A 26,283-nucleotide genomic window follows, 5' to 3' on the forward strand; every position below is an offset into this window, starting at 1 on the left:
TTTATTGAAATATTTTAATCTGTAAAAAGCAGAGTGACAGTTTTCCTTTTTTTTTTTTTTATGAGAAACCAAACCATCTGTGCTACAGCAGGTCGAACTTCATCATCCAGCCAGCTGACAGCCGCTAACCAAGCCTGCGAACACAGAGGGCAGATTACATTCGGAGAAAACTACACATGCACTGACTGTCCTTCGCTTTCGAGTGGTATCTCAAACAGCAGGCTCCTTCAGCAGTGTTTTAGAAAGCTTATGGCAATATGCTGGTCTGACCTCTGCATAACAAACTTCACGGCACGAAGCTCATTAACATCAACACTAACATTTACAAAAACAGTGTGTAACCGAGGTGTCAGATCGTGAGAACGCGTCAAAGACGTACAAAGACGAAGGGTGTTGTTTCCAGACATCCTGGTCCACTCTGATTTGTTTGCCGCTCTTTCTCTCCAACGCTGCCAGGACAGTACGTCTATTTTCCGGGAGTAGAGAGCGGACGGTCTTATGTGACTAAGTGTGTCCCTGGAGTTTCAATGACTTCGTGCTTCTCTAGTGATCAAAGCCTTTTTGCTTTTCAGTGTCACGATCTGTTTATCGAATATGTTTATGTGCAGCTCTGGCAGGAAAAGGGCTTGAGTGGAGATTTAGGCATGTTCACACACAAACACACACACAAATCAACACGCATGCACACACAAACACACCTCTAAAAGGGTCCCTGGCATTGTGACATTTCATTTAAATCCATGAGGGATTACGGCCTCCTGTTAGGAAGGAAGAGATGGAAAAAAAAAAAAAAAAAAAAATTACACTCATCGAATCCATTAGTTTTAAACATTTAAAGGACCATCTAAGATGGACTGATGGAAGGATGGAGGGGAGGGTGGGTGGGTGTGTAGTGCTGGTGGTGTGGAGTGAGGACGCCGTGGCACAGTGCAAGTCTGTCCTAGATTAAACAGACGCTCTAATCCCCCATTTCTGCCCCCAAATTGGGTTTCCCTCAATCCCGGCCTTGCCATCCCGATGTGAGAAAAAGAGAACTGGAGCAGAGGCTGAGGCAAAATAATCAGCACGTTAAAAGCTCTGAGAGCAGAATAGAGGAGAAAAAAATAAATAAATGGATGTAACGATAAAGCAATCGAATGGGTGAGTTTAAGGGGCGCACGCAGAGCTTGATTGAGGTCAGTCAAAGCTTCCTGAAGTCAAGCCGTCCCTGGTCAACTGTAAACATTCATCAAATGAAGCATGGCTGAGTGGTCGAGTTCTGTTTCATAACTGGACACCAGCACTTATGCCTCAGCATTCCCCTTAATACCAATGTCTGACTCATCAGTCTATTTAGGCCAAAGTAAACACCAGTGCATGAGTCTGAATCCTTCTGGAGCAACAACTCCAAACCACGGCTCAAGACTTCGTTCCTTGTACTTCGGCCGGGCTTGCGACACACTCTCGGTGTGCCAGATCCACGTTGGCCTCTCTGGATCTTATCAGGGCGTGTGCTTCCGGCTCTGGCGGAGCTGCTCTCTCTCTTTGAGCAGGTGAGAAACGGCCGAGCGTATGGCGGCTGCCTGGGGATCGGCGGGTTCCTTCTCTAAGTAGAGACTAAAGTGCTGGGTGCTGCAGGTCAGCAGGCTGTCTGGACTGTAGCCCCGGTGACCCGAGCGGAGCAGCCTCTCGCATGCCAGCGCCAGGTTCTTGTCCCAGTTTGGAGGGTAGTCCGAGTGTGCCCCCACAATCTCCTTATACAGCTGCACACACACACACACATACAGTCACAAAAAAAAACACGCGTCACGTAAAAGCCTCTACATGTGTCATACTTTGTCTGTGGCACTATGCTACTGCTGCATGTTTGCTGAGGTCAGACTCACAGTGTAAGACAGCTCAAAGAGGCGAGCTGTGCCCTCTCCCTGCAGCCTTTCTGCCAGGTCAAACAGAAAGAAAGCCGTCTTCATCCTGAAACAAAGCACGCAGGCTCAGGGCTAAGTGCTGGATGGATGAGCCATGCAGATCCACACTCTCAGACGCACCACTCCAATGGAGTGATTTATGTAGATGCCGCCACCCAATAGAATGTACATGTAGATGCTCTACCACACAAGACTGGTTTATGGAGATGTTCTAGGCGGGCCAGTATGCATCGTGACGCAGCTTTTTATTTGCACGCTAACTATACAAGCACTCCACAGAGGAAACCAGTGTTTCCGTTTCACATACCTGGCTTGCCACATCTCCTCATTAGCGACACGCTCCCAGGATGCAGGATGAAAACTGTTCATACATGGGAAAAAAAACCACATTTCTTTATCTAAAGCACTTCAGGCATACGCACAGTTATGCACAGTTCCACTAACTATAAATGATTATTTATGTGAATATATTGTTCCACTCAGCTGTGCAGGTTTTGATACACTAAAATTCAATGTTTGCTGCATAAACATTAAATGGCTGAGCAACAATACCAGCTAGCACATTAGACATGGAGTAAAACCACATCTGCCTTTTTTTCACTTTGTTGACTGCAAACACTTGACCTCTTCTTCAAAAGAATATTTTAGCAGGGTTTCCGAGCTAATATTTGGCTTGTGGGCATCGACGGACACGCTTGTCGTGAGGTTGCGGGAAATAATGTCACAGTATTCAGCCGTGGATATCTGAGTGAATGAGGGGCTGCTGGCAACGGCAACAGAATATGGAGCTTTGACTAATTCCACTTTTGACACAGTTATTGACAAAACGCAATAAGAAACTCATTATTTTTCATCTTCAGTCTCATTTCAAATGGCTGAGGGCCTAATGTCTTGCTCTGGTTGAATTCGCAAAAAGCTGGATCACAGCATGGAGAACAGAGGACAACCTCACTGAGGGAAGCTCTGTGGAGTCTGTGGAAGGATGACTGAGGACCACAGAGAGAAAAGGCAGCAAAGGGATTTTTTTTTTTTTTTTTTTAAAGGATTTAACTGTTTTCTTGGCCAACAGCAGCCTTGCAAAAATTACACTTTGCTAATTTTAATCCATTAAACTTCACTGTCTCTTGAGTGAACCGGTCATTACCAGTGATCAAACCCACAGATTTGTTTTACATTCAAATAAAGATGATGTGTTTCGACTGTGGTTTTGCGTGCACCTGTTGTGTGGCTCGCTCCAGTTGTAGATGTTGCGAGTGCGGTGAGCCCACTCCTCGGGGTGAAACCGCCTCTGGAGCGGCACTAGGTAGTCACACACACCCAGGGGCCAGGGAGAGAAACTCCGCTCCCAGCTTCGGTCTCCATCAGACAGCCCGATGCAGGTGAACACATCCCTCCTGCAGAAAAACAGACAAACAATCAGACAGAGACGTGCTCACATTCGCGGTTTTTATCTCCAGGTGACTGTTGATGATGAGACACACAGGTAAAGCAACATTTCCTCACATCCCAACACCTTCTCGCTTCCCTTCAGCCCCCCGTGTCGCTCACAGACCCCGAGGGTTAATCCCACAGGTCAGTGTTGCCCCACTGAGACGACGACATGTTGGCCTGGCAAACACTGCCCCCTGGTGGGCTTGGTATTAACAAGGCACCATCCATTTTTCTGGGTCTCGGTTCCTCCTAGAGGAGTGAATCGTGAGAGCAGGGAGCAGCAGTGAGTCTGCCAGAGACTGTTTAACCAAATCAAGTAGATTAGTCGACTTCTGTAGTTCATCAAACTCCTTTTATGGCCTCAACAGTTCTGTGGGCTTATCTTCTCCGTGCACTCACCGCTGTGTCGACCATCCCACTGATCTCTGCCTCATTAGATCACCCACTTGTCCATTTGGACCATTGTTGCCCTCCCAGTTCACTCTTTCTCCATTTAACATCCTTCTATTTAGCTGCTCAGACCATCCCTCTTTATTCCCGCTCGGCTCTCTCCATGCGTCTCGCAGACTCACTGTGTGTTGTGGGACAGAAACTGCTCCAGACTGAACGTGTCTTTCTCCTCAGTGTGGACCGGGTCCCACCAGCGGCCAGGAAAGTGGACCCCAGGGTTGTGCTGTGCCAGCTTGGCCACATACCAAGTGTATGTCATCATCTAGTGAGAGGAAAGAGTACCACCAATTCTGCTCAAATCTTTGCGGATTAGCAGTTAAAGAATTACCAGTACAATTGACTTAAAAGTAAAGGATTTACTGACTATTTAAGTGGCATTTAGTCCATATGTGAGATTATAAGAGGGGTTTTCTTAGTCTGACGTCGGAGGCTTCTTTTCTTTATGTTACTGTCTAAAAAATCCTTTCTGCTTGTGATTAATGAAGAGATATAAAAAGTTATGATTTACAGTGCAATGCATAATGACTACATATGCAGCTCAGAGAGCGGATACATGTGGACTTCAGGCTGAAAGCGTTTCTGCCAGTTATCGCAAAGTTAAGGTACCGTTAGCCTAAAAATATAATTTGCCTGACAAATCATCCTTTTATTTGCCAAGTCTTTCTTTTTTTTGTATTTAAAAAAAAAAAAAAAAGCCTCAAAAATTCACTAAAGCAGATCTGTAAGAAATAAAAGGTCATAGCTTGCAATATGAAGGACACAGATCAAAACATTTCAAAAGTTAACATAATTTGATAATGTCAGGTTAAATCTGAATGCCCTTTGCTGCCAAGTATTTGTATTTTATACCCAAGTTCAGAAAAAACTTGGGCTGCTGTTTTTTTGTTTTTGAAATATTATTGTACTTAAAATGTGACTATTATGTGATTCTTTGGTCAAAACTTCAGAGAGAACAGATGCAGACATAGACAACAGAGTGGAAATGAAGGCTCTGACCTCCTGGTCAACCAGGCGAACGTCCGGCCGTACGTCCTGGCAGTAGTATAAGTAACGCAGAGAGTTTCCAGGCAGGTCTCCTCTGGTCAGGATGATGGAGTCTCTTGGGACGGAGGCCAGCAGCTCCCTGCCGAACCTCTCCACCACACTGTTACTGCTCTGATCACACTCCCTAGGATCATCAGCACAAACGCAAGCATATAATATCATTAAAACACAAGTTGTGTTTACTTGCATTTAAAACAGGTTGAGCGCGTCCTCACCCCTGCTCAGAAGTGTGTGTGTGTGTGTGTGTGATGTGTACAGCTGTGTGAGTGTTTGCAGGTATGCTTTCAAGGTGCTCGGAGGGTAAGTTGTCAGAGCCCCCGCCCCTTCCCCTCTGCAGAGCGCTCTGGCTGCCTATCTAATCGTGGGGAGACAGGTGTGATGGCTCTGACAGCACAGGCCATGCTCTCCCCTTGATCAAAGCCGCTCAGTGATGGCTGTCTGGCACTCCCCGGCGCTACGCTGGTGTAATCTGCCTTCTCGGACAGCTAACATCTCAGACTGAGCTCTGTGAGTGGAATCTATGTGCTAACCGTGCCTCTCTTTAGCCCCTACCATGGGGTGAGCAGAGAAAAACCTGACATGTGGAGTTCAGACCTGCAGTATGAAGCGCAGAGGAGAAACAAATCGGGTTGACTCAGGAAAAAAAACGTACGCAATGGGGATTTTAGAAGGAACTAGAAGAGAGGAGTTTTATTTCACTTCAACTTTACGAAGCAGAAGTATTTAAACTTCATCCACATTTGGGTCCAGTGTCGTTACTGCAACGGCAACTAAGAAACTGTAAAGCAAGAGCCGCCTGACACAAAAACACTATTAGAGCCTGGAATCACTAATAGCCTGTAGAAGTGCAACACAATGCAGCGACAATAATTATGTCTACTGTGATCAAAATCTTTGCTCTCGTATTATTAGTTTTATAATTGTCTGCAAATTTGGATGTTACAAAACTGAATTTATGTCTCAGCCAAAACGAAATAGGGGCATTTAACTAGAAATCTACAACAGTGGAAATGGAACTGTGAGGATTTCTAGCACTGGATTTGAAATGAAACAATGAGAATAAGTTTAAACTGCTGACTTAGCTTCACTTTGACGGTGTCCCCATTCACATGCAGTGAAATTCTAAGCCAAGGGCAAAAAGGACAACGAGTCCTACAACAACACAACAAATCGTAAAGACTTAAAGTCAGCATTTTATTCTCATAGTCACAGGTTCATCTGAAACCCAATGTGCTCTTTTACACTCAAAACATTTTAATATATAAACTATATAACAATATTCCTCTTCTATTTATAGTGTGTTTTCATCACATCGAAACCACAGCACCTTTGTTATTGTAACAGCGTGTAACGGTGAGTGCAGCGCTCACCTGTGATTGGTGTGCACCATATGTGCCAGCAGAGCTACAGTGAGGACCCAGCCTGTGGTCTTCCACAGCCCCCCGCGGCCCAGCCTCCTCTCCAGCTCAGCGTGAGTGCGGCTCAAGCCGAGGCCTGCCAGCACACACACTGCAGCGTCGCTCTGCAGCCAGAAACGCTCGACCTGCAGGAAGCGAGCGGACGGACACGTGTGCACACGGCGGCGTTTGCTGTAGTTTTCTTGTTTGGATCAGCGTCGACATACACTGCTGTTTTATTTCTGGATGTATTTATTGCCTATATATATAGTACATTTCTCATAAATTGAAAATATCGCAATGTCTAAGCAATGCACACACTTTGGCTGCGTTCCCGATGACGTACTTCCCTTCGTAGGCTCACATACAGCGTTCTTACATGTACACTGTGACTTGCACTACTGTGCAGTGCTTGAATTTGGTCACGGTATTTGTTGTCTCAAATCGCACGCGGACGTTTTCTGCACTGACTGTAGCAAATAACCGTAACATTTGAATGCATCACCTGCCAACTTATCTGCCGGCTTTGATTATTTTACCCAGAATTCATCGTGTTTTCGTGCCCTCTGTTCAACGCACACAATAATCATGCTGATGGCTTCTATCCAACAGCAGCATAGTGGGCCTAAAAATATAAACACTTTTGTGCAGTGTTCAACTGCAGCTTTCGGAGACGCCGCAATTTGAAAATATTTTGCATTGGTGGTTCCTCCTTTTCTGCTACGTAGCCAAGATGGCGACTGTTGAGGGTGGAAAGTGTCCCGCCGTTTCACACCATTTTGAGTACACCATCCGTGCATACAGTGCGCTGCATGTTTTCCATAGTTGACAGTGTTTGAACGCACTCAAAATAGTGAGTGTTAACGCTTAAGTACGACATTTGGAAGACAGCATTAGGCTTTAAGACAAGATGTCAAAAGACATAAATGTGTTGTAGCTCACCACTCCGAGCAGTAAAGGTCTGCTGATGTCCAGGTTGGCTCTCCAAGCAAAGAACAGCGAGTAGACCACCAGCATGGCAGTCAACAGCCAGGACACGGAGCGGCACGTCCTGGGAGAGAAGAGCAGTAATTACTCGGCGTACAAACACGGCGCTCACATTCACTTCATGAATATTTTGCCGTCTGCTCCTGCCAGCCATTTCTATATATTTATTCTAAGGCATTACTTTGTCTGTTTACTCTGTAAAAATATACTTGTCTTAAATAAGTCTGTAAAAATATTAATGCAGGGATGGAGATCACAAGCCTGAGAGGAAATGTATGTGCCAGCCAGCTAAGAGGTGCATGATTGATTTTCTAATGCAGACTGAGTCATAATGAGCTGGTGCCAAGCGCTGAATCACAAACTCATTACAGTACAGCTGTAAAATGTACTTATACACTAAAAAGAAAACACGTTAACCTCATGGCAATAACAAACCATCATCTGAACCTGAAGAGACACTAACAAGCCAGAATACATTCTGCTGCCATCAGCTTGATTTGATGATTTCCATCAACTGGCCACTAATACTCAGCCAAGCTTCCCTTCATTTATGTTAAATAAATCAGTAAACGCAGATGTTTTTTTGAGGAACAAAACGTTCAGATATGTTTTCGTTAAAAACAATTACACATTTAACGTTCGGTAAATTAGCATTTGCATGGCTTCCTTTTGGCATTCGATGACCTTTTTCATCCTTGTTTGTGTGTAGCCAAGTTTATAACAGGGCACCTCAGGAGAGGGGGAAGCAGGGCTCCAGGGCAGCACTGGGCTTTATCAGCTCCACCCCACAGACCCCAGCAAAGGCACTACTCTAATAAATGACTGGATCACACTGCCAAATACAGATACATACAAGCAGTGATTTTTACTCACACACACAAACATGTTTTTGAAAATCCAAAATACACATCGACTTCCTCTTGATCTGAATGCGGAGCGTCGTGACAGCTTGACAGTTAGGTGCCTCGGTGTTGTTTTGTATTCTTTTTCTCTAAGATCAGCATTTTGTCAGTGGTTTTGTTCCCCGTCTTTTACTCCGGGGGGGATTAGATTTTTGGTTGAAGTGGCTGCTGAGATGCGCGTGACAGAGTTTGGTGTTTGGAGCGCTGGCGTCTCGCTCATCCTACCTGTCCAAGGAGGAGAGGAGAACGCCGATTCCTGCCAGCACCAAAACAGGAGGCGAAAGTTCTGCCAGGCAGTGGTCCAACTGGGCCCTGCACACACAGACACACAGACATGTGACGGACACCAGAGACAAGCTCAATTACCCTTCCTGCTACTGAACTCAAGGACACCAATTATTAAATGCCCTCCATCCCCTATCAAAACAAACTTCTTGGACTATGCGCTCCTCCTTTCAATAGGATTGACAGATACGAATGACTGTGTCATCCACCCCCCGCAGCCCCGTCCCCTCCTCACAGCGCCTGTCAGTCACAGCGCGCTTGCTCAGAGCAGAGAGATAGTTTCCTGCCTCTTCCTTAATACCCATCTCTATTTGACAGCTTATTGAGTCTCTATATCTCCCAATGTACACTATGTGTGAATGAGCGCGTGTTTGTGAGTGTGTGTGTCAGCTTCTCCGGCGGGTTTACGTCTCCAGTGCGACATGCCTGTCATGTTCGCCTCTCTTCCCCATCTTGAAGGTGTGCTTGTCCATCAAGCAGCAGGGGTGATGGGAAGTGGGTGGGTGCCTGGCAGAGGGGGGCCTGGTGGCGGGGGGCCTTAAGACGCACAGGCACCCCCATCCCGTCAGCTGGAGAAAGATACCAGGAGTGGGATGACTGCGGTGGCGGTGATGGTGGCGGTAGCGGGGGAGCGAGGGAGGGAATTGGGCGGAGGGGGCGGGGGTGGTGGTGATGATGATGGGGGGTTGGGGGGGGGATGAGGTGGGGGGAAGGAGGGGGGGCTAGAGTGGAAAAATACAATTTCTCTATTGCAGTGTCTGTCATCACAGCTTGTCACGCTTAAACACCAGAGCTGAGTGATCATTTCAAACTGCTGGAGAAACAGAACACAGCGATTTGGCCCTCTAAGCAGGTTCAGTTCTGCTTTGATGGGAGAGAGTGGAATGGGAAGAACAAAAGCTGCCGGGGAGAGAGGAGGAACGAGATGGGCTGCAGCAAGCACTCTCATGGCGGATTGGTGTGTCTGTGGTTAAACCTGTGTAAACAACCAGAACCATCGCAATGAAGGGTTGGGTCCTCCATCTCTGGACCCATAAGTGCCCTCACTGTGCCTCAGCTCAAATAGCCCCCCACACCCACCCCACACCCCCCTACCCACCAGCTCACAGCTCCACTGTTTCTTCCCTCCTCCATCTTACATCCTGCTGTCTCAATAGAAATAAAATACCTCTGTGAAATATGCTGCACACTTTCATCTGTGGATGAAAAGATCAGTGATGCTAGCGTAGAAAATGTTTATTAATCAATTAGCCAGACAGAAAATCTTTAAAGTAATTTGAATAATCGCACCTTAGTTTCAGTTGAATATCAAGAAAAGATGCCAAATGTGACATTTCACTGTTTTTTCTTTGTTTCTTATATTTGTTATATATTTGGGTTAAAACTGTTGTTTGGACAAAACAAGCAAATTAAAATTTCATTTGGACTCTAATTGGACTCAATTATAAAATTACTTGAATAAACAGTCAAAAGATTAATTGATAATAAAAGTAATATTAATTCAAGTCCTTGATGACGATCTTACTTCAAAATTCCATGAGACCTTCCTGGTCTAGATGTGCTACATTGCAATTAAAGAAGCTGTGATTAATAAATATTGAAGCGAACAGACCGACTCTGACAGCAGTTGTGTTTTGTACCTCAAATGTGAACAAAAGTAAGACTTACTGCAGCATCGTGGTCAGGTTCATGGAGCTCTCTGTCTTTGCCTGCAAAACAAAAACAAGAACAACTAAAAACATGAGTATGCAAACTAAGAAAAGCCAGCACAGTCCGTATGGTATGAAACGTGATGATAAATTGTGTTTACATACGAAGTGTCAGTTTAAATACAGAGCACGTACGAGATTGAACGTGCCATATTCGGCCCTCAGCAGGTGGGTCAGCAGACCCGAGAGGGTCGTCTGGTCCCCCCAGCTCCAACGGGCCGTGTTTAGGTAGGAGGAGACCGGCAGGTAGATGTACGGCAGAAAGCCGGCGAGGAAACACAACCCCAGAGATGCAAAGCTGTGCAAAGACAGCTCCTGTATAAATCGCATGGGAGAGATTTGTTATCTGCGTTACCATGTTAACCAAAAAGGATATAAAACTGACCCGGGTTGAAAGTGTGGGGAGAAAAGAATCCTTCTGTATGCTCATTCTTATGAGCATACTTGACAAACTAACTACTCCCTCTTTTGTTAGTAGCTGCTTCCTGTTTACGTAAACCATTTTCCAATTTTAGGAGTATTCGGACACATTTCTACTTTTACTGTATGTCCTGTGTGACGTACCTTTTGACAGTAGAGTCGGTAAAGGACCCAGGGAATGATAACCACCACATAAAGCACCAGAGTGTGCTGGTTACAGAGCCCCAATCCACAACATAACGCCCCCCAGTGTGCAATCTGATGGGGACAATCAAAAGAGGGCACTGCGATGAGTCCCAGGTGTTGTTGTTGTTTTTAAACATCTGAGGAACAGTGAGAGGAAAGGATGTGTTGGATTGAGTTACCTTCCTCCTCTGCGTGGTGTCTTCAGCAAAGTGGAAGCTGGCAGTCAAGAAGAAGAGAAGGCCAACGAAAAGGTTGTTGAGCGTGAAAACCTCTGCCACCATGGACCACTGCCAGCTGAGCCTGGACACAGCAAATAGCCCTGCGGCCAGGACGGCACCCGGTCCCGGACCTGCCAACCTGACAGCAAAGGAAAAGAGGGTTTCGTTATTATAAAGAAAGATCAGTGAGGATTCACAAGCGCTCTTTTATAATGTAATAATTTCACTGGTTGGTCATTTTTCAAGGCTACAGAACCAATTTTTTTCATATTCATAACTTATTTGATCTAAATTACACTGCAAAAATCAACAAAGTCAGCAACTTCACATAACCTGAACATTTTACAGTTAAAAAAAGCCACCACTTCCCTCAGACTAATTTGGGGACCCATTATAATCCTCCCTCTACCCAAGTTTGCTTCCTCGGACAAGACCTTGAAAAACACTCCCAGTGATTTGGGGTAATTCACATATCATGAGAACTCCCTCTCCAGCGGCCGGTTGATCTCGAGCAGACTGGCACAGAAACCACCGTGGTGGAGATAGCACTTTATCCTCAGCTTCTTAAATATAATGTGTGCACAAAAGTTTTCCCCTTCCTCCTCTCCTGTACTGTCTCCATCTCCTTTGCAGTAATTGAAGCAAACTTGGGATAATCTGTCATACGCTAAGACCCACCACTTACTAAAATGAGAGACAGAGGAGGAGAGAGCGAGGCGACAAATGATGGGGAGAAGGGAAAGACAAGAGAAATAGTGCAGAGAAGTGCGTGTTAAGGGGGTGAGACAGTGTGCGGGATGTAGGATGAAATATAGAAAAAGGAAGAAAAAAAGTTCAAGAAGAGAGAGGGGAAAGAAGAGAAAAGAAGAAAAAAAAAAAGCAGCCCAGTCCCCAGCATGCTGGCTCTGAAATATGAGCAGGCTCGACAATTAGGGAAGTCAGGCAGTATGGCCCTTTCCGCCATTGTGTGGAGTGGCTTAGAGTCCTCATCAGCCTATCAGCTAACTGACAGGCAGAGAGCTGCTCTATTCAGCACCGCAGATACAAGCTGCAGGCCAAACGGCTGCCAGGTCCCTTATGACCCCACAATCCCTTGCCGGTGACAGCTTCAAGCTCCATAGCAAATTAGGCGCTCTCACATTACAATCGCAGAAGACAGATTCCATTAACGGTATCTGAAATTGAGTAGAGAGCAGGCCCGTTATCAGACCTGACTCATAAGCACCGCCATTAATCACAAGGCATGATACCATTTATACATTTCCAGCTCTCTGCCTGCCGCTGTGATAGTCAGCCACAAAAGGCCTGATGAGACTTAGGCTAGGGGAACAATGGAGCTTTCTGAGGAAAGCGCGGTAAATCAGGAAAAAAAAGGAGAGGGAGAGCGAGAGAAGGGTAAGAAGAAAAAAAAAAAACTCTTGCTTGCTGACTACTTCCCCTTTTTTCTTGGGTTTTCTCTCTCCTACTCTCCACTATTTTTCCTCTGTGTTCAGTGTAAGGCAAGCTTGGTGAATGAGTATGTATACTGTATGTGTGTGTGTGTGTGTGTGTGTGTGTGTGTGCGTGTGTGTGTGTGTGCGTGCACTTAACGGAGGGGGGGAGGGGGGGGGGCGTCTAGGAGTGGGTCTTAATAAGAGATAGCAGCGTCTTTCTCACTGCACCGCTCCAGGAATTAGTTGTAACTTGAAGGAAGGATGAAGGGTGGTGGCGGTGGTGATGGTGGTGGTGGTGGTGGGAGAAAGGAAGGGAGGGAGTGAGGGAGGGAGGGAGGGATGGAGGGGGGCAGATGGGGACTTTTGTTGAGGTGCAGAGACCTCCCGCACCCATAATTTTACCTCCCTGCATGACAATTAACCCACAGCTCATGCACTTAGCAGGGGGGCTGGTTTTGGGGGGGGGGGGGGGGGGCACAGGGGGCAGAACGGTCCAGGGGGGGTCCACGGAGGGGGTTATTACACCGAGTCTGTTCCTGCTTCAGAAGCTCGTCTGATAGCCAGCACTCCTCACATATTCAAAGACACACACACACACACACACACACACACACACACACACACACACACACACACACACACACACACACACACACACACACACACACACACACACACAACACACACTCCTGTTCTTTAACTTCTTTATTCTCCCTGAGTGCCTGACAAATCTCTCTGTTACAGCTTGTCAGTCCGTAAGAAGCCAGTGATGTGTGTACAGTGCGGGCTGTAAATGACCTGTCTGTCTGCGCGGGACCACCTGGGACCCAGTCAGCCTCTCAGCCTCTCCACAAGCTCATTCTCCAGGCTGCCTGCTCCCAGGGCGCCAGGATAAAGCAGGACACATTCTGACACCAGAGTGGCCGTGTTCCCTGTTATCACAACTCAATGCTGTGCAGGATGCTGCTGTGCTGAAATGTTGTGGCTCACTGACAATGGCCTGGTTGAGACGTGGCAGGAGAATAACACGGCTGACAACGAGACTATTCTACCCTGAACCCATCCGCCCTGCCAAAAAACGTCTGTGTCATCACTTGGGTAATTAACTGAATGACAAATATTCTGCATGAAGCCTGAAATGAAGCGCAAACTTGGAAATAACTACTAAGATACTAACTAAATAATTCAACTTTTTTTTTTACGAGCTGAAGGAATAACATTGATAAAACAGGGGAAAAAAATGTAACCTAAACAATTAAAACAGGTTCAAAAGGAAAGATGAAAGGTATATAAAAAAAAATGACAATAATACAATAGACTCTGGTAAGCAATGTCCCCTTCAAGGACACAACAAAAGCTCAGTATAATCACTTTGAAGTGTCAAAATGAGACCTGCCTTGTTTACCCCCTCAGTTCTACAGTAGGAGCCGGAGACATGCCATGTGCTAAATAACAGCACACAAAAAGCTTACACCAGCACTCCACACTGAATGAGGCTTCACAATGGAGCTGGCCAAGGGAGCCACCGTCACACACCACCCCGGGGGAACGGACAATACCGCAGCCGTGCCATCGCGGATCAGCGCCGCACTGTTCTCTAACCATGTGGTGGTTTGGGGGAAGCAGCGCTGGAAAAGAATCACACATTCCTGAAGAGGGTAAAAAAGCCCGAGAGAGGAGGTGGTCTGCTCGGGCCGAGGCTGAGGTTTCCAGCTGGCCCTCGCTCATACCCCGTGGGCTGCCCACTGGCCGGGACACCAGGCAGGGTACTTAGCAGTTATCATATGACAGCGGTACGTGTCTGATGCTTTGAAGTTTAAAAGCCAGGCAGCAATTGACACACAAATGTTTAAACTAAAGGGCCTGTCAGGAAATCAAACACTCCATTAGATAGCCCATTTATACTTTAGAGCTGAGCGACACTACTAAATGATTGGTCATATTGTTCTGATACAATTCTGCCGAAGAAGAATTAACATAGTTTCATTATTGCAGAAAATTGTGTTGTTTTGAACTCAACCAAGTTCAGTTTTCTCATCACAAAGGCGTAAAAACAGCTGCATAAAGTCTCCGGAAAAGTTTCCTAGTGTTCAGAATATATAAATGAGATTATTATTATTTTGGTTGAGGTTCTGACAATCGAGATTTCAATAAAAAGTGAACTTTACAAAACTTGGGAGCAGAATTTTTAAATATGTTAAATACACAGAGTAGGCTTAAAGAAAGATGTCCTGAGTTGCATTACGGGAAATGTAGAATCCAGGGTTTTAGGGGCTTGGCTTAAATTTGAGAATAAAAATCTGGATATGTCGGACTCTCTGACATATCCAGATTTTTATTCTCAAATTAAAAAAAGCAGAGTGCTCCTTTGATTTTGATGATTAATTTTAAATCAATCTTTTATAAGTTCTCCAACTTTATGGAAGTGAAAAGTTAATTCACCGGAGACACCTGTAAAATTCATGATTTCAAGCCAATAGAAACAAAATAATGTTATATCATGATTTTTATTGTGTTTAATATTTTATGTGTAACTGAAGATAAAGTAACCATTGTGATACATGCTCATATGAGGAAAATATACTTACTAATATCATAGAATTGATTTCTCCCATAAAGGACGTATTATTGAGTTACGACATTCTGAAATTTTTAGCTTCTTCTATTCGAGAGAAATACTCAATTATTTTGTGTGAAATTTTCTGAAAGAACCAACAGCCATCAGCAAAATATCATCACACGCAGGATAGAAAAATCTGAAATAGATTGAAATAGAAGTGTTACCCAAACCGTTTATTTTCTAAATTGACTTTCAAAACTGTATATTTGAATATTATATATGGGAAGCCACAAACACATTTTCAGCCAATCACAAAACCAGGCACCTCCCTCTCTTTCCTGCCTCATCCGGTGTGCGAAGATGATGCTGTTGGTTTCCACAGAGAGGAGGGTGTAAAAAAAAAAGAAGCATTAAAATAAAATAAATAAATTTAAAAAAAAGGGTCCCGGCTCTGTCGCTCAGACACCCCGCCTCCAGGAGAGAGCTCCAGTGCTACAAGTGCGTGTAAAATTAATCACCACAATTCTGCTCAAACAATGCAGCACTGACATGACAATTTCTTCCAGAATGCCATCTTAATCTCCACCCAACACACAAAAATTACAGGAAGAGGGGAGAGGAAAAAAAAAAACAATTTAGAAAAATCCCGTGTTTATGCAATTCACTGAATGCCATTTTTATTGCTGCTTTTTCCAACAAAGTCATTAGGCACACACCAGTGATACATAAATGTTGCTGTATAGATTCCATTAACTAATTCTGGGTGAATTGTAATTGCCGAGTCTGATCCGTCTCTGTGCCTGGTGCCTTATTAAGACTGCCTGTGGTGGGTGAGGAATGTAATATTGACGTCCGAGGCAGACACAATCTCAGGCCCACGGGCGAAAGGAATATTAAACCGCTACTGTATTCTGCTGTCTATCTAGCCCTCCTCCCTCCTCCTCGCTATCCCCATCCCGTAGCCAGTAATGAGGAAATAACATCTTCATTAGACATCTGTTTAACTGTATTAGAAGATGAGTCCTGGGGGAACCATTGGTCATGCTGTGGATGGGGGGGAGTAAAGGAGGTCTGTTGGACTACAATATGACGGATGAGATACTGCAGAATAGGAACAAAAGGTCCACAGATTGGAGCCTTTTAAAACAGACAAACTTAAAATTGTCTTCTGTGTTTTCAGAGGAAAACAGTAATGGGTGTATCCTCTGTTGCCACTTGGGATGAAGATTTTATCCCACCGTAGCAGATGTGAGAGGGAGGGGCAGCCTTGCCACCTGCAGGGAGAGGTGAGAACATTATCCAACAAAACAACTCTATTCAGCTGTTTTCCACAAACTATGGTTGCAATAAAAAAAATAAAAAAAATCCGCATAGACACTGCTTCTAATATGATTTCATCAAGACGCACACAACCCCACCCCTGTGGAAAAACAACCCACCTGAGCAAGGAGAGAAAGCACCATCAGGACCATATGGTGGAGGTCCTTATAAGGAGCTGGGGATGGCACCACGCCCAACCTCCCGTCCACTGAGGTATCAGCTGTGCCACATGGGCCAGCTCCTGGCGGGGGAGCCTCTCGCAGGTGTGCGTTTTCTTTTGAGGGCCGCCAGGGAGAAGGGGAGGCCAGACACGTTTGGTGGGCTTCGACGGGCCTGGTTATGTAATCATGTGATCAAACCAAAAGTGCTGATGACTGAGTGCTGCGAGGTTGTTTTTCTGCCGTGATGGCTGTCAGCGCACTAACGTGTCTGCTCCTGGTTTCTCAGGATAAGCTTGGGAATGGAGAGAGATTCCTCTCAGGTAGCAGAGATTCAGAGCAGCTTTAGCAGATAAACTGTGAGACGAGAGAGCACAGAATACCGAGCTGTCTGGATTATCCTGCTACGAAGGGTGCATTCCTCCAGAGACTCACGGCTGAGGCCTTTAGCATTCCACGAGTCAGATGTTTTCTTTCTGTGAACCTCCGAGTGCAATCGATAGTAATTATCCTTACGTCCTCCATCCTCAAAGGCTTGTCAGGCCATGGTGTGAAAACATAACAAGACATGCAATTTGGCCATCAAACCATATGATCAAGCCAAGAGAACTGTAATTGACAAATCAAAGGGAGGCTAAAGTGCTACATTTAAACTTATGCAAGAGAGAGAAGTGGCTTCCAAGCCTATCAACTTACATTCCCCCACATTAAACACGGCAATCTGGCCGACTAATTTAAATTGATACATCAAAGGCTTGCCATGTTGGGTATATTCCAGATGAATTTCAAGGTCTTACAATTTATTATTTGAGAGAAACTGTCTTCAACTACCCGTATTAACTTCAGTATATTTTGCCATCTGAACATAATCACACAAAGCAATGATTTGTTTGGGGGAAGGAGGAGGGGTCGGGGGGGTCGACTTCTGAGCTAAAAAATAAGAAGCAGTGAAAAAGTTTAGGAGGGCCACAAAGGGACAAAAACAACAAAAGACATTTCAGAACTTCATCATGTCTGGAAAAGACACAGCAAACTAGTGTCACTGCAAGGGCAGGGCAGGTACGAACGGGTATCGACTGGTCAGTTTTGGCATTTCATCTGAGGGAAAGACCCGGCCAGAGTGTCCCTGCAGGGCTGTGGCACCACATCTATGCCAATATTCTTCATATGGTCAAAGCACCCAATGCCCTCCGTGCCAGAAGCACGAGGGAGGTCTGGACCAGCCAGAAACCCTCTCCCAGTCCTCATCTTTTGCCCTCTCCAGTAACCCCTCACTAGGCCGTGTGTGCCAGCTGATCCACAACCTCACAGCTCATCCCAAACTAGGCCCTGAACAGATAATGACTAAAACCTTTTATGCTTATTTTTCCCAATTGAAAGCATAGATTATACATTTACACTTAAGAGCTTATATGGTGTGACTGTGTGTTCTGGCTGAAGTCCTCACTACCCATCAACCCGAGTTGGTGGGGGCTGTGTGGGGAAGGGAGGGGGGTTGCAGCTCTTCATAATGACTTTTTACTTGACCATAATCCACAACTGGATCTAAATCCCCAGAGATTACCGACAGGGCTACAGTTAACATGCACACTAGGAGCCAAATATTGCCCAGAGTGCGTGGATATTTTCTGGCCTCAAAATAACTGTAAATGTCTGGCCAAGGGCTGAGTCCAATCCTCCAATTGACTAGTAGCTCATCAAATGCATTAAGACTTGGGGTGTCAGTAGGGATACACAGTCAAAACATCCCGTGGAAGTGTGGCGCTTCTTCCCTTTTTGACCCTCACGTTATTCTTTCCTCTCTCTGGTCCTGTCCTGAGAAGGCAGGTGGAAGCTGGCAGGTTTTGATTCACCTCTGAGGGAACAGTGAGGCAGGGAAGCATCTGAGGCTGATGCAGCCTGGGCTTAGGGCCAGTCCCCTGGCGAGCTCTCCCTCCCCGGCCCCTGCCCTACTCCAGCAGGGCTGACCCTGTACCCTGACCTTCTCCGGACCACCTGCCACCGAGCACACACACACGTGCACACACACACACACACACACACACACACACACACACACACACACACACACACACACACACACACACACACACACACACACACACTTGGGAACGCACACATTTCCATTTTAACCTACTTTCCTCCCACTATCACCGGGTCCTCACAGCCTGCCAAAGGTGTACAGCAGGAAGACATTACATCATATTCAACAATTACTATTCTGGAAGGAGTACGTTAGAAGTATACGACATGTTTGGAAATGAACCCAGTATGCATAAACTGTGACAAAAAGGTAAAATGTTGACACTAAGCTGCCACCAACAAAGCAATGTGGAAAATTACTACGATCAGCAAAAGGGTGATGTAAGGTAGTCCGGCCAACCATGCGAGATAAACACACAGACAAAGCAGGAAGGGGTGAAATACTCCTTACATGATGGGGTCAGCAGCAGGCAAAACTGCAGGGTGGTAGATGGCAATGCAGAGATGTCAACTGTGTTCATGACTGAGCGAAGGGAAGAGGTGGTTGAAGAGAGAGAGGGGGGGGGGGGGGGGGGGCGGGGAGGAGGAGCAGAGTTAGTGATCCTGTTCCTCAGACCCAGGAGGCAAGAAGGGGGAGATTAGAAATCGTGCCATGTCAGGATTGGGAGCATGCTGGGCAGTGGGGGGGGAGCAGGAGAACAGGGACGTCAGGGTGAGGGTTGGAGGGCACGATAATTGTGATATACATACACATACACGCACGGTCACAACGGGTGGCTGATGGGTAAACAGGCAGGGTAGGGTGGTGGGAGGGGGGGAGGCGGCCGGGGCTCTGCTCCTGAATACTGAACAGAGGATCAGGGAGACCAACGCCTGTCAGTCAGGACCCAAAAATACAGCTCTCCGTTCCAGACAGCATCAAGATGCAAAAAGTCAGTGGGGGAATGTTTAAAGACCTCGTCCACTCAAAAACGTCTTCTTCTCCTCGTTGTTACTTCCCTTGATGTGTGCTAGTCACCAGAGGGCTCATCTCTACTTCCCTGAGATCTCAGTTTGAGACTGATAGATGTGACTTACATCACATCTTTTGACGGAGCCAAAATGATGCACAAAAATGCTCAGATTGAAGATGGAAAAAAAGCCGAGTTACGGTGAAAGATAATGGCACAAATACATCGAGAGATTGTGGAAGAATAGTGTATATTTTTATACGCCTACCTGCAGACAGTAATGCAGAGGCCACCACAAGCTGCCGCCCCCAGCAGGCTACTCATCAGATTGACACTGTGGGCAGGAGAGACAGAGGGCAGTAGACACATAGCGAGGCGAGCTAGTAGGGTGAAGAGCGGGTATCCTGGAGGATGGGCCACCTGGTTAGAAGACAAAGACAGAAACCCAAACCCAGAGACGCAATGAAAGATAAACTCACAGCTTCAAGAGAACAGCACATAAAACAGGTAACGCTTTACTGAAGATGTGCTTGAGGGGAAACCAGGTTGAGATGGTGAAAGTGCACATTATACATCTTATATTCTCTTCTAGGCAGCCCGAGGGTGATGCAGATGTTGTAAACTGTAAACCTTCAGAACTGGGTGACAAGTTTGCCTTTCTGCCCTCAGTAAATGCCAGCAGTGTCGTAGCTGCAGAGGAGAGAGGAGTCAGACACATCCCTCCTGGCCTGACCGCAAGCTGACTCTGCAATGATACCACAGCCCTCCTCTCCCTCTCCTCACTTCTTCTCCACTGGCCTCTTCCCAAGGACAGCGAGGCTCCCCGGAGCCCCCGGTGAAGCACGTGGTGCTCGCCAGCCTTCAGCCCACAAACCACCTCAGAGCCGGAGTCATTCTCGCCTGGGGGATCTCAGCAATCACAGCAATTAGCCGCTAAGTCTCCTCCACCCAGATAAGGGCTCAGTCATTAAACACAGACTCATTCCCTGGCACTGATAGCACGAGCCATGCAGGCGGGGAGAAGGGGCAGCTCTTCAAATGAACACAGAGCTGAAAGGTGAGAGTGCGACGGCCATAACAGTCACCTCAAACAACAGTCACGGCGAAGGCTCTGTACGCTCGGGCAGGTAAACAACAAGGGGGTGGAAAAGAAGCCAACTACTGAGCAAACTACGAGCAGTGAATAAGAGAAGAAAAGAAAAGAAACTCCAGCACAGATTGATAGTAGGGCGTTCGGTGAAGTAAATGTTCGCACGAGACAGGTAGGTAACTCCACCACAATGAGCTGAAGGGTTGCGTGGCCATATATGCAGCCAGAGGACAGTCGAGGGATAACGGCCGCAGGGAGCCGAAAGGGAAGCAGCACCGTGGAACTCTGGGGATCACAAGATGGGGGGGGTGGCAGTAGCCCGGGGCCCGGGGATGGCCTGCGAGGCCCTGGGGAGGCCTGAAAGGCAGACAGGCAGGCCACACGGACTGCAGCACTAACGGCAGGATTACTGGCATAGTGACACCGACACAGCCTCCCTAAAAGGATCACAGCGGCGTAATAAACTTTATTAAATAATAAAACTTATTATAACTGTTAACCCGATTTAGTTCATTCTTCGCGGCTTACACACACACACAAAAAAGAGGGGTGGATATAATAAGCCTTATACCGTACATAAGGCAAAGCCTACAAAAGCCATCGCCTTACCATTGACTTTAATTGGATTTGAAAAACGGGTTGCAAATTATAGCATTCTCTACTTGCAACTTAGTAAAATAAGTGTATAGAAAAGAAGGGGAAAAAACCTGTGGACTGAAAGTAAATTAATCTGCTTTCTGCCCATGCTTAATTAAACTTCCTTAATGCGTATAAGAGTTAATGAGTGAATTGATTAAACAATACAGCTAATACTTACCCCCAGCTCACAAGCAGTGGTGATCAGCTCTCCTGTGGAAGAGAATAGGGGAGGAAATTAATGTAAACCCAATAATTATTATTAAGAGACAAGTCTGCTCCCAAAGTTTTCCCAAATCAAATACTTGCACTGGGGTTTTGCATTAATTTGCCAGGATCAAAACCTGCAAATCTTCCCAGTGTGACATTTCCTAAGCGGCACGCTCATTCTCTTCATCTTTCGCTTCTCCCCTGATCCCTCCCTCCCTCCCTCCTCCAGCACATACACACAGATACAAACACACACAAACCATTAGACTCCCTCTCCGATGCTCTGTCACACAAAGACACACATATGCTGATCTGAGAATAATGCTTCCAGTCCCATCCTCCCTGTGCATCAGGGTCCTTTCCCCTCCCCTGTTTCTTGCGCTCCTCTACGTGCCTCTCGCCTGCTCCCACACTCCCAGTGTCTCAGTGTCTCCTTTAGTCCGTTGGGCACAAACAGAAAGGCTACGTTGGTGACAGTCACAGAATGAGGTAAGCTGGAAAAATAAGAGCCGGCTGCACAATTTTTTGACAAGCTCTGTGTGAGGCGCAGCACAAAGTGAAAAGAAAACCCCTAAAAGCTATTTGAGGAAGCTTTAATGTATCTGGGCACAAACCCATTTGTGCCAGAATACACCCAGAGCGTTTCAAATTAGACTGATTTCTCACCCAATGTTTGCATCTCCCACTCATGAAAATTGAAATTTGGTTCAGATTAAATGACATTGATAAATGTTTGGGTTCAGGACAGCTCCCTCTACTGGCACCAGGTGGGTAGTCGTTTCTCAATCAAATGCATCCCGTGAAACAGGGGCCTTGTTTCTTCCACCAGCGCTGACAGGAAAACGAGTCGATTAAATAAATGAACACACGCTACACGTAATGAGAGAATAAATGTAAATTTTTTTTTTTTTTTGCTCAAAAACATACAGGTTAAAATAAAGTCCTCCCTAGTGTTCATCATAATGGTACCCAACATACTAAACATGAAAAACAACAACAGCTCGGTGTTTTAATTCCAATTCCAATTCCAAGCGACTGTAAAGTGTTTTTAAATATCAAAAATAAACGTTTGAAGAGCAATAACATGGGCTGCGACACAGTACCAACCATTATGGAACAGAACGGCTGAATTTCAGATGGCACTGGCTGCCTCACATATTTTGCAACCTTGCCGATACAGTGAATTATGATGCCTAAATTTCTGCCACACGAGGAGCCCTAACTCTTATCAGTCTAATGGACCATGAAGTCAGAACTCCTCCACCTGCACAGCTTAAATGTTTTCACAGCTCCATTTCACCTGGCAAGAGCCGGCAGCTACCCGCCATCATTTTTACATCACACTTTCTCATCCTTCATCGGTTTCTCAATTTCACTCATTTCCCCTCACTAGTGGCACACTTTTACACCATTCAACTCGGAAAACTCCAGCTAATACTGAGCCAAAACATCCATCTCGGCGCCACAGAGATGCAGTTTTGCAGCGCCGATACTAAAAAAAGGGAAAAATATTGACTCAACGGGGGTAGCAGCACGGGTGCCAAGAGTCTTTGTGATTGTGGAGCATGGGCACCCACACCAGTCTTCCCATAATCCCCGTCATTTCCACACTCCACATTCCTAGACAACAGCGTACCCGCGGGGCTGCGCTCAAGCCTCTCCAGGGCACATCACACCTAAAGAGATTAGGACACAGAGACGGAGACCTGGAGAATTCGGAAGGGTGTTCAGCTGGCACTATCAGAGCGGGCATCCTGCACCGTCCCTAAACACTGTGGAGAAGGGGCTGGCCATTTTTTTTCAAAGGCCCTGTTCGCTAGACAGCAGCACAAGCAGCAGGGCCACTCAGCGCTCCTCATCTCGGCTCTCTCCTCATCTCGGCTCTCTCCTCATCTCGGCTCGCTCGTATCTGGCCGAGCTTTTCGTCCGCTTCCACTCCGCTGAATGCATTCATTCCCTTCTGCAGCTCGTATGCCAGAGCGCAGCAAACCTAACACGCGGAGCCTTCATGCCCTCAAGTCCCACATTTACAAGTTTGTAACCTTGCTATCACTTCGAAACACTGTTTGTAATTGTGCAGGGCATTCCTTCATAAACTGCATTACAAGAATGTTGGGAAACACACCGGGAAGGTGCTGAGTGAAACACATTCAGGCCTGCTGTTAAGCCTCGATACGGAAGAGTGCAAATTTAATTTATGCAAACACACGTAATATTGAATTAAAACAAACAAGCCAAATTATCTAGTGAGTCAATGTCAGGCCAGATTGCTTCGTCATTACAATAATATCAATGAGCTATATTTGGATCGCACTTTTCTAAATTCGAGTTACAAAGTGCTTCACATAAAATAAGCCATTAAAAAAACAAAGCAACACAACACCCAACAACACAATGAGTGTATAAAACAACCATAAAACAAATTAAAACAGGGTGTAAAATAAATAGGGGAGGATCACTAAAATCAACTAAAAGCAGCAAAGGTTCCCCGATAAAAGCATGTTTTCAGAAGAGATTTAAAAGACGTCATCGACTCTGCCGACCTTTATTTCCTCAAAAATGCTTTGTCATTAATAAACAAATAAACAAACAAATAAAAGTGTCTTGTCTGAGGATGTCAGACAATCAGGTCAGCTAAACAGGAGGGAGGGAGGCCGCGAAGAGCCTTGAAAAGTCAACAGTAAAATCTTTACTTTTTAGTTAAAAGCCAAGTTCTGCATAGTTTGAAGTCGACTGATGGATTTATGATCGAGGAGGTGAAGAGGCTAAATCGTGTGCAATCAGTCAGACAAATAATGTCGGACAATTTTAGTTTTTGTGGCATCTGTAAAGAAAAAAAAGAAAAAGTTGCATGAAAACCAAAATGTAGAAAAAAAAAAGTTCAAAATGTAACTTAATGAATGACAGATGTTTTGTTTCAGAGAAGGTGATTTAAATGAGGTGCAAGTCAACAGCAAGACGACAGTAGTAATTACCATCATCATATAATATCTTTGCCACAATACTTAACGAAGGATTCAAATTAATGTCGATAAACATTTGAAATAACACTCACTGGTTCTACAGTGATGTTTAAATTCTGAACTGTAAGCAAAGCAGGCAAATAAAACAAACTGCACAGAAGTCAATACAATGTTACATTATAAATAGATAGATAGATAGATAGATAGATTAATAGATAGATAGATAGATAGATAGATAGACAGATAGATAGGTAGATAGATAGACAGACAGACAGACAGACAGATAGATAGATAGATAGATAGATAATAGATAAATAGATAAATAGGTAGATAGATAGATAGATAGATAGATAGATAGATAGATAGACAGACAGACAGATAGATAGATAGATAGATAGATAGATAGATAAATAGATAAATAGGTAGATAGATAGATAGATAGACAGACAGACAGACAGACAGACAGACAGACAGACAGACAGACAGACAGATAGATAGATAGATAGATAATAGATAAATAGATAGATAGATAGATAGATAGATAGATAGATAGATAGACAGACAGACAGACAGACAGACTGGATGCAGCAGCAGCAGCTGAGTTCACAAGACGCCATTTGATTGGTTGAGCCGCAACACAACAAAGCCACGTGACCAAAATGAGCAATAGCCAGCATGCTAGCACCAACCCGAGTCTCCTCCCGGGACGGTCCTCTGCACACATGGCACATACAGAGCCACGACACAAGCCACGGTAGCGCCGGTCAGCATCCAGCTCGTCTTGTGCTCCGCAGACATTTTAATTCTGGAGGGAAAATACTGATAATTTCCACCGGCGTCACTTAACGTAGCGTGATAGCTTTAGCTAGCGTCCGTACAGTTCGGGGAGTTGGGAACCGGAAATAAAGCTGTGAGTTAGCCCGTTATCTGGCCGCCGATGTTCGACTGAGATAAAAAAAAAAAAAAATGACGTTAATATAACATCAAATTAAAAAAACTGCGTTGTTGTTTTGTTTTTTTTTGGCGCACGCGTGAGAGTTCGATGAATTGAGCCGTTTCTGTTCCGGGAAGTAGCAACTCTCGTCCACGCCGACGAGCTAAATCTCGCGATATTACCAGACGCGCTCTTTTCAAAATGTCTAAAACGTTGTGATTTATTTTGCAGCTTTTCCTCGTAAATATTCACTCGCAGTGATTCAGGAATGTAAAGCTGATATTTGCTGGGGAAATAGCACAGAGGGAAATCTTTTAAACTTTTACCGTGTCTGTATGCCTGTTTGTGTTTTTTACAGAATATATTTTGTATAAATTTCAGAACTAATTATTAAAAAAAATTAAAAAAAATAAAAAAATTGTATACCATCATGTCTTTTGTGGCAGTATTTTTCTCACTTGTTATCTTCTATTTCCTGATATGTGAAACCTGTGAGGAAGGAGAATTAATGTGTGAAGGCCCAAAATGGACTTAACCAGTACATAACCAGTAAAACGGGAGAACCTGCTCACTTCATTCACAGTTGCTCGATTGCTCCGATGTTGTTGTTGTTGTGGATGTTTTCTCAGCGGACTGTGTTGTGGAGAAAAAAATAAATAAATAAATAAAAATCAGGTGAGTGATACTCAATGAGCTTCAACGGGGAGGGCCGGCTGAGTGTTGGCATTGGTAAAACCGAAGCCCTAAAAAAAAGCTTCACGTTATATCGTCGCCCTATTAAATCTCCCTCCTGAATAAATGGTAGTATCGCTTCATTTAAACAGGGCGTACCGTCGGAGCTGCTGCTATACCTGCCGCTGATACGCAATTAATTGGGCAGAAAAGCACTGGATTGTACCTGAAACAAGATACATGAACTCATAAATGTCTCACAAGTATCCATATTTCACAGGTCGAGGGGGTGACTGTAATAAAGAAATTGCCCTATTGAACTGATAATAATCCCGGCCCACCATAAATGAGTCTGATCCCTCAGTAAATTGAGCCCTTGGTGAGGTGGAGTGGTGTCAGCACCTAACCAACTCTCAGATGGCTCTCTAATCCTCCCTACCC

General features: G+C 45.3%; 1 protein-coding gene across 1 annotated transcript; it reads right to left on the reverse strand.

Annotated features, from left to right (window-relative positions):
- On the reverse strand, positions 1 to 25,289 carry tmem260 (transmembrane protein 260). The gene is made up of 16 exons (XM_069152169.1): positions 24,926 to 25,289; positions 21,245 to 21,276; positions 19,606 to 19,757; positions 10,895 to 11,072; positions 10,674 to 10,787; positions 10,245 to 10,424; positions 10,069 to 10,109; positions 8,341 to 8,427; positions 7,169 to 7,277; positions 6,200 to 6,372; positions 4,782 to 4,953; positions 3,908 to 4,047; positions 3,122 to 3,298; positions 2,212 to 2,265; positions 1,866 to 1,950; positions 1 to 1,742 (listed from the first exon to the last, which is right to left on the reverse strand). The coding sequence occupies exons 1-16, from the start codon at positions 25,032 to 25,034 to the stop codon at positions 1,482 to 1,484; spliced, it is 2,064 nt and encodes a 687-aa protein (XP_069008270.1). The 5' UTR covers positions 25,035 to 25,289; the 3' UTR covers positions 1 to 1,481.
- Positions 25,290 to 26,283: the final 994 nt, after the last annotated feature.

Source organism: Embiotoca jacksoni, unplaced genomic scaffold (assembly GCF_022577435.1).
Source record: "Embiotoca jacksoni isolate LCO1_2020_lvr unplaced genomic scaffold, fEmbJac1.0.p SCAF_18, whole genome shotgun sequence".
Taxonomy (NCBI): Eukaryota; Metazoa; Chordata; class Actinopteri; family Embiotocidae; genus Embiotoca; species Embiotoca jacksoni.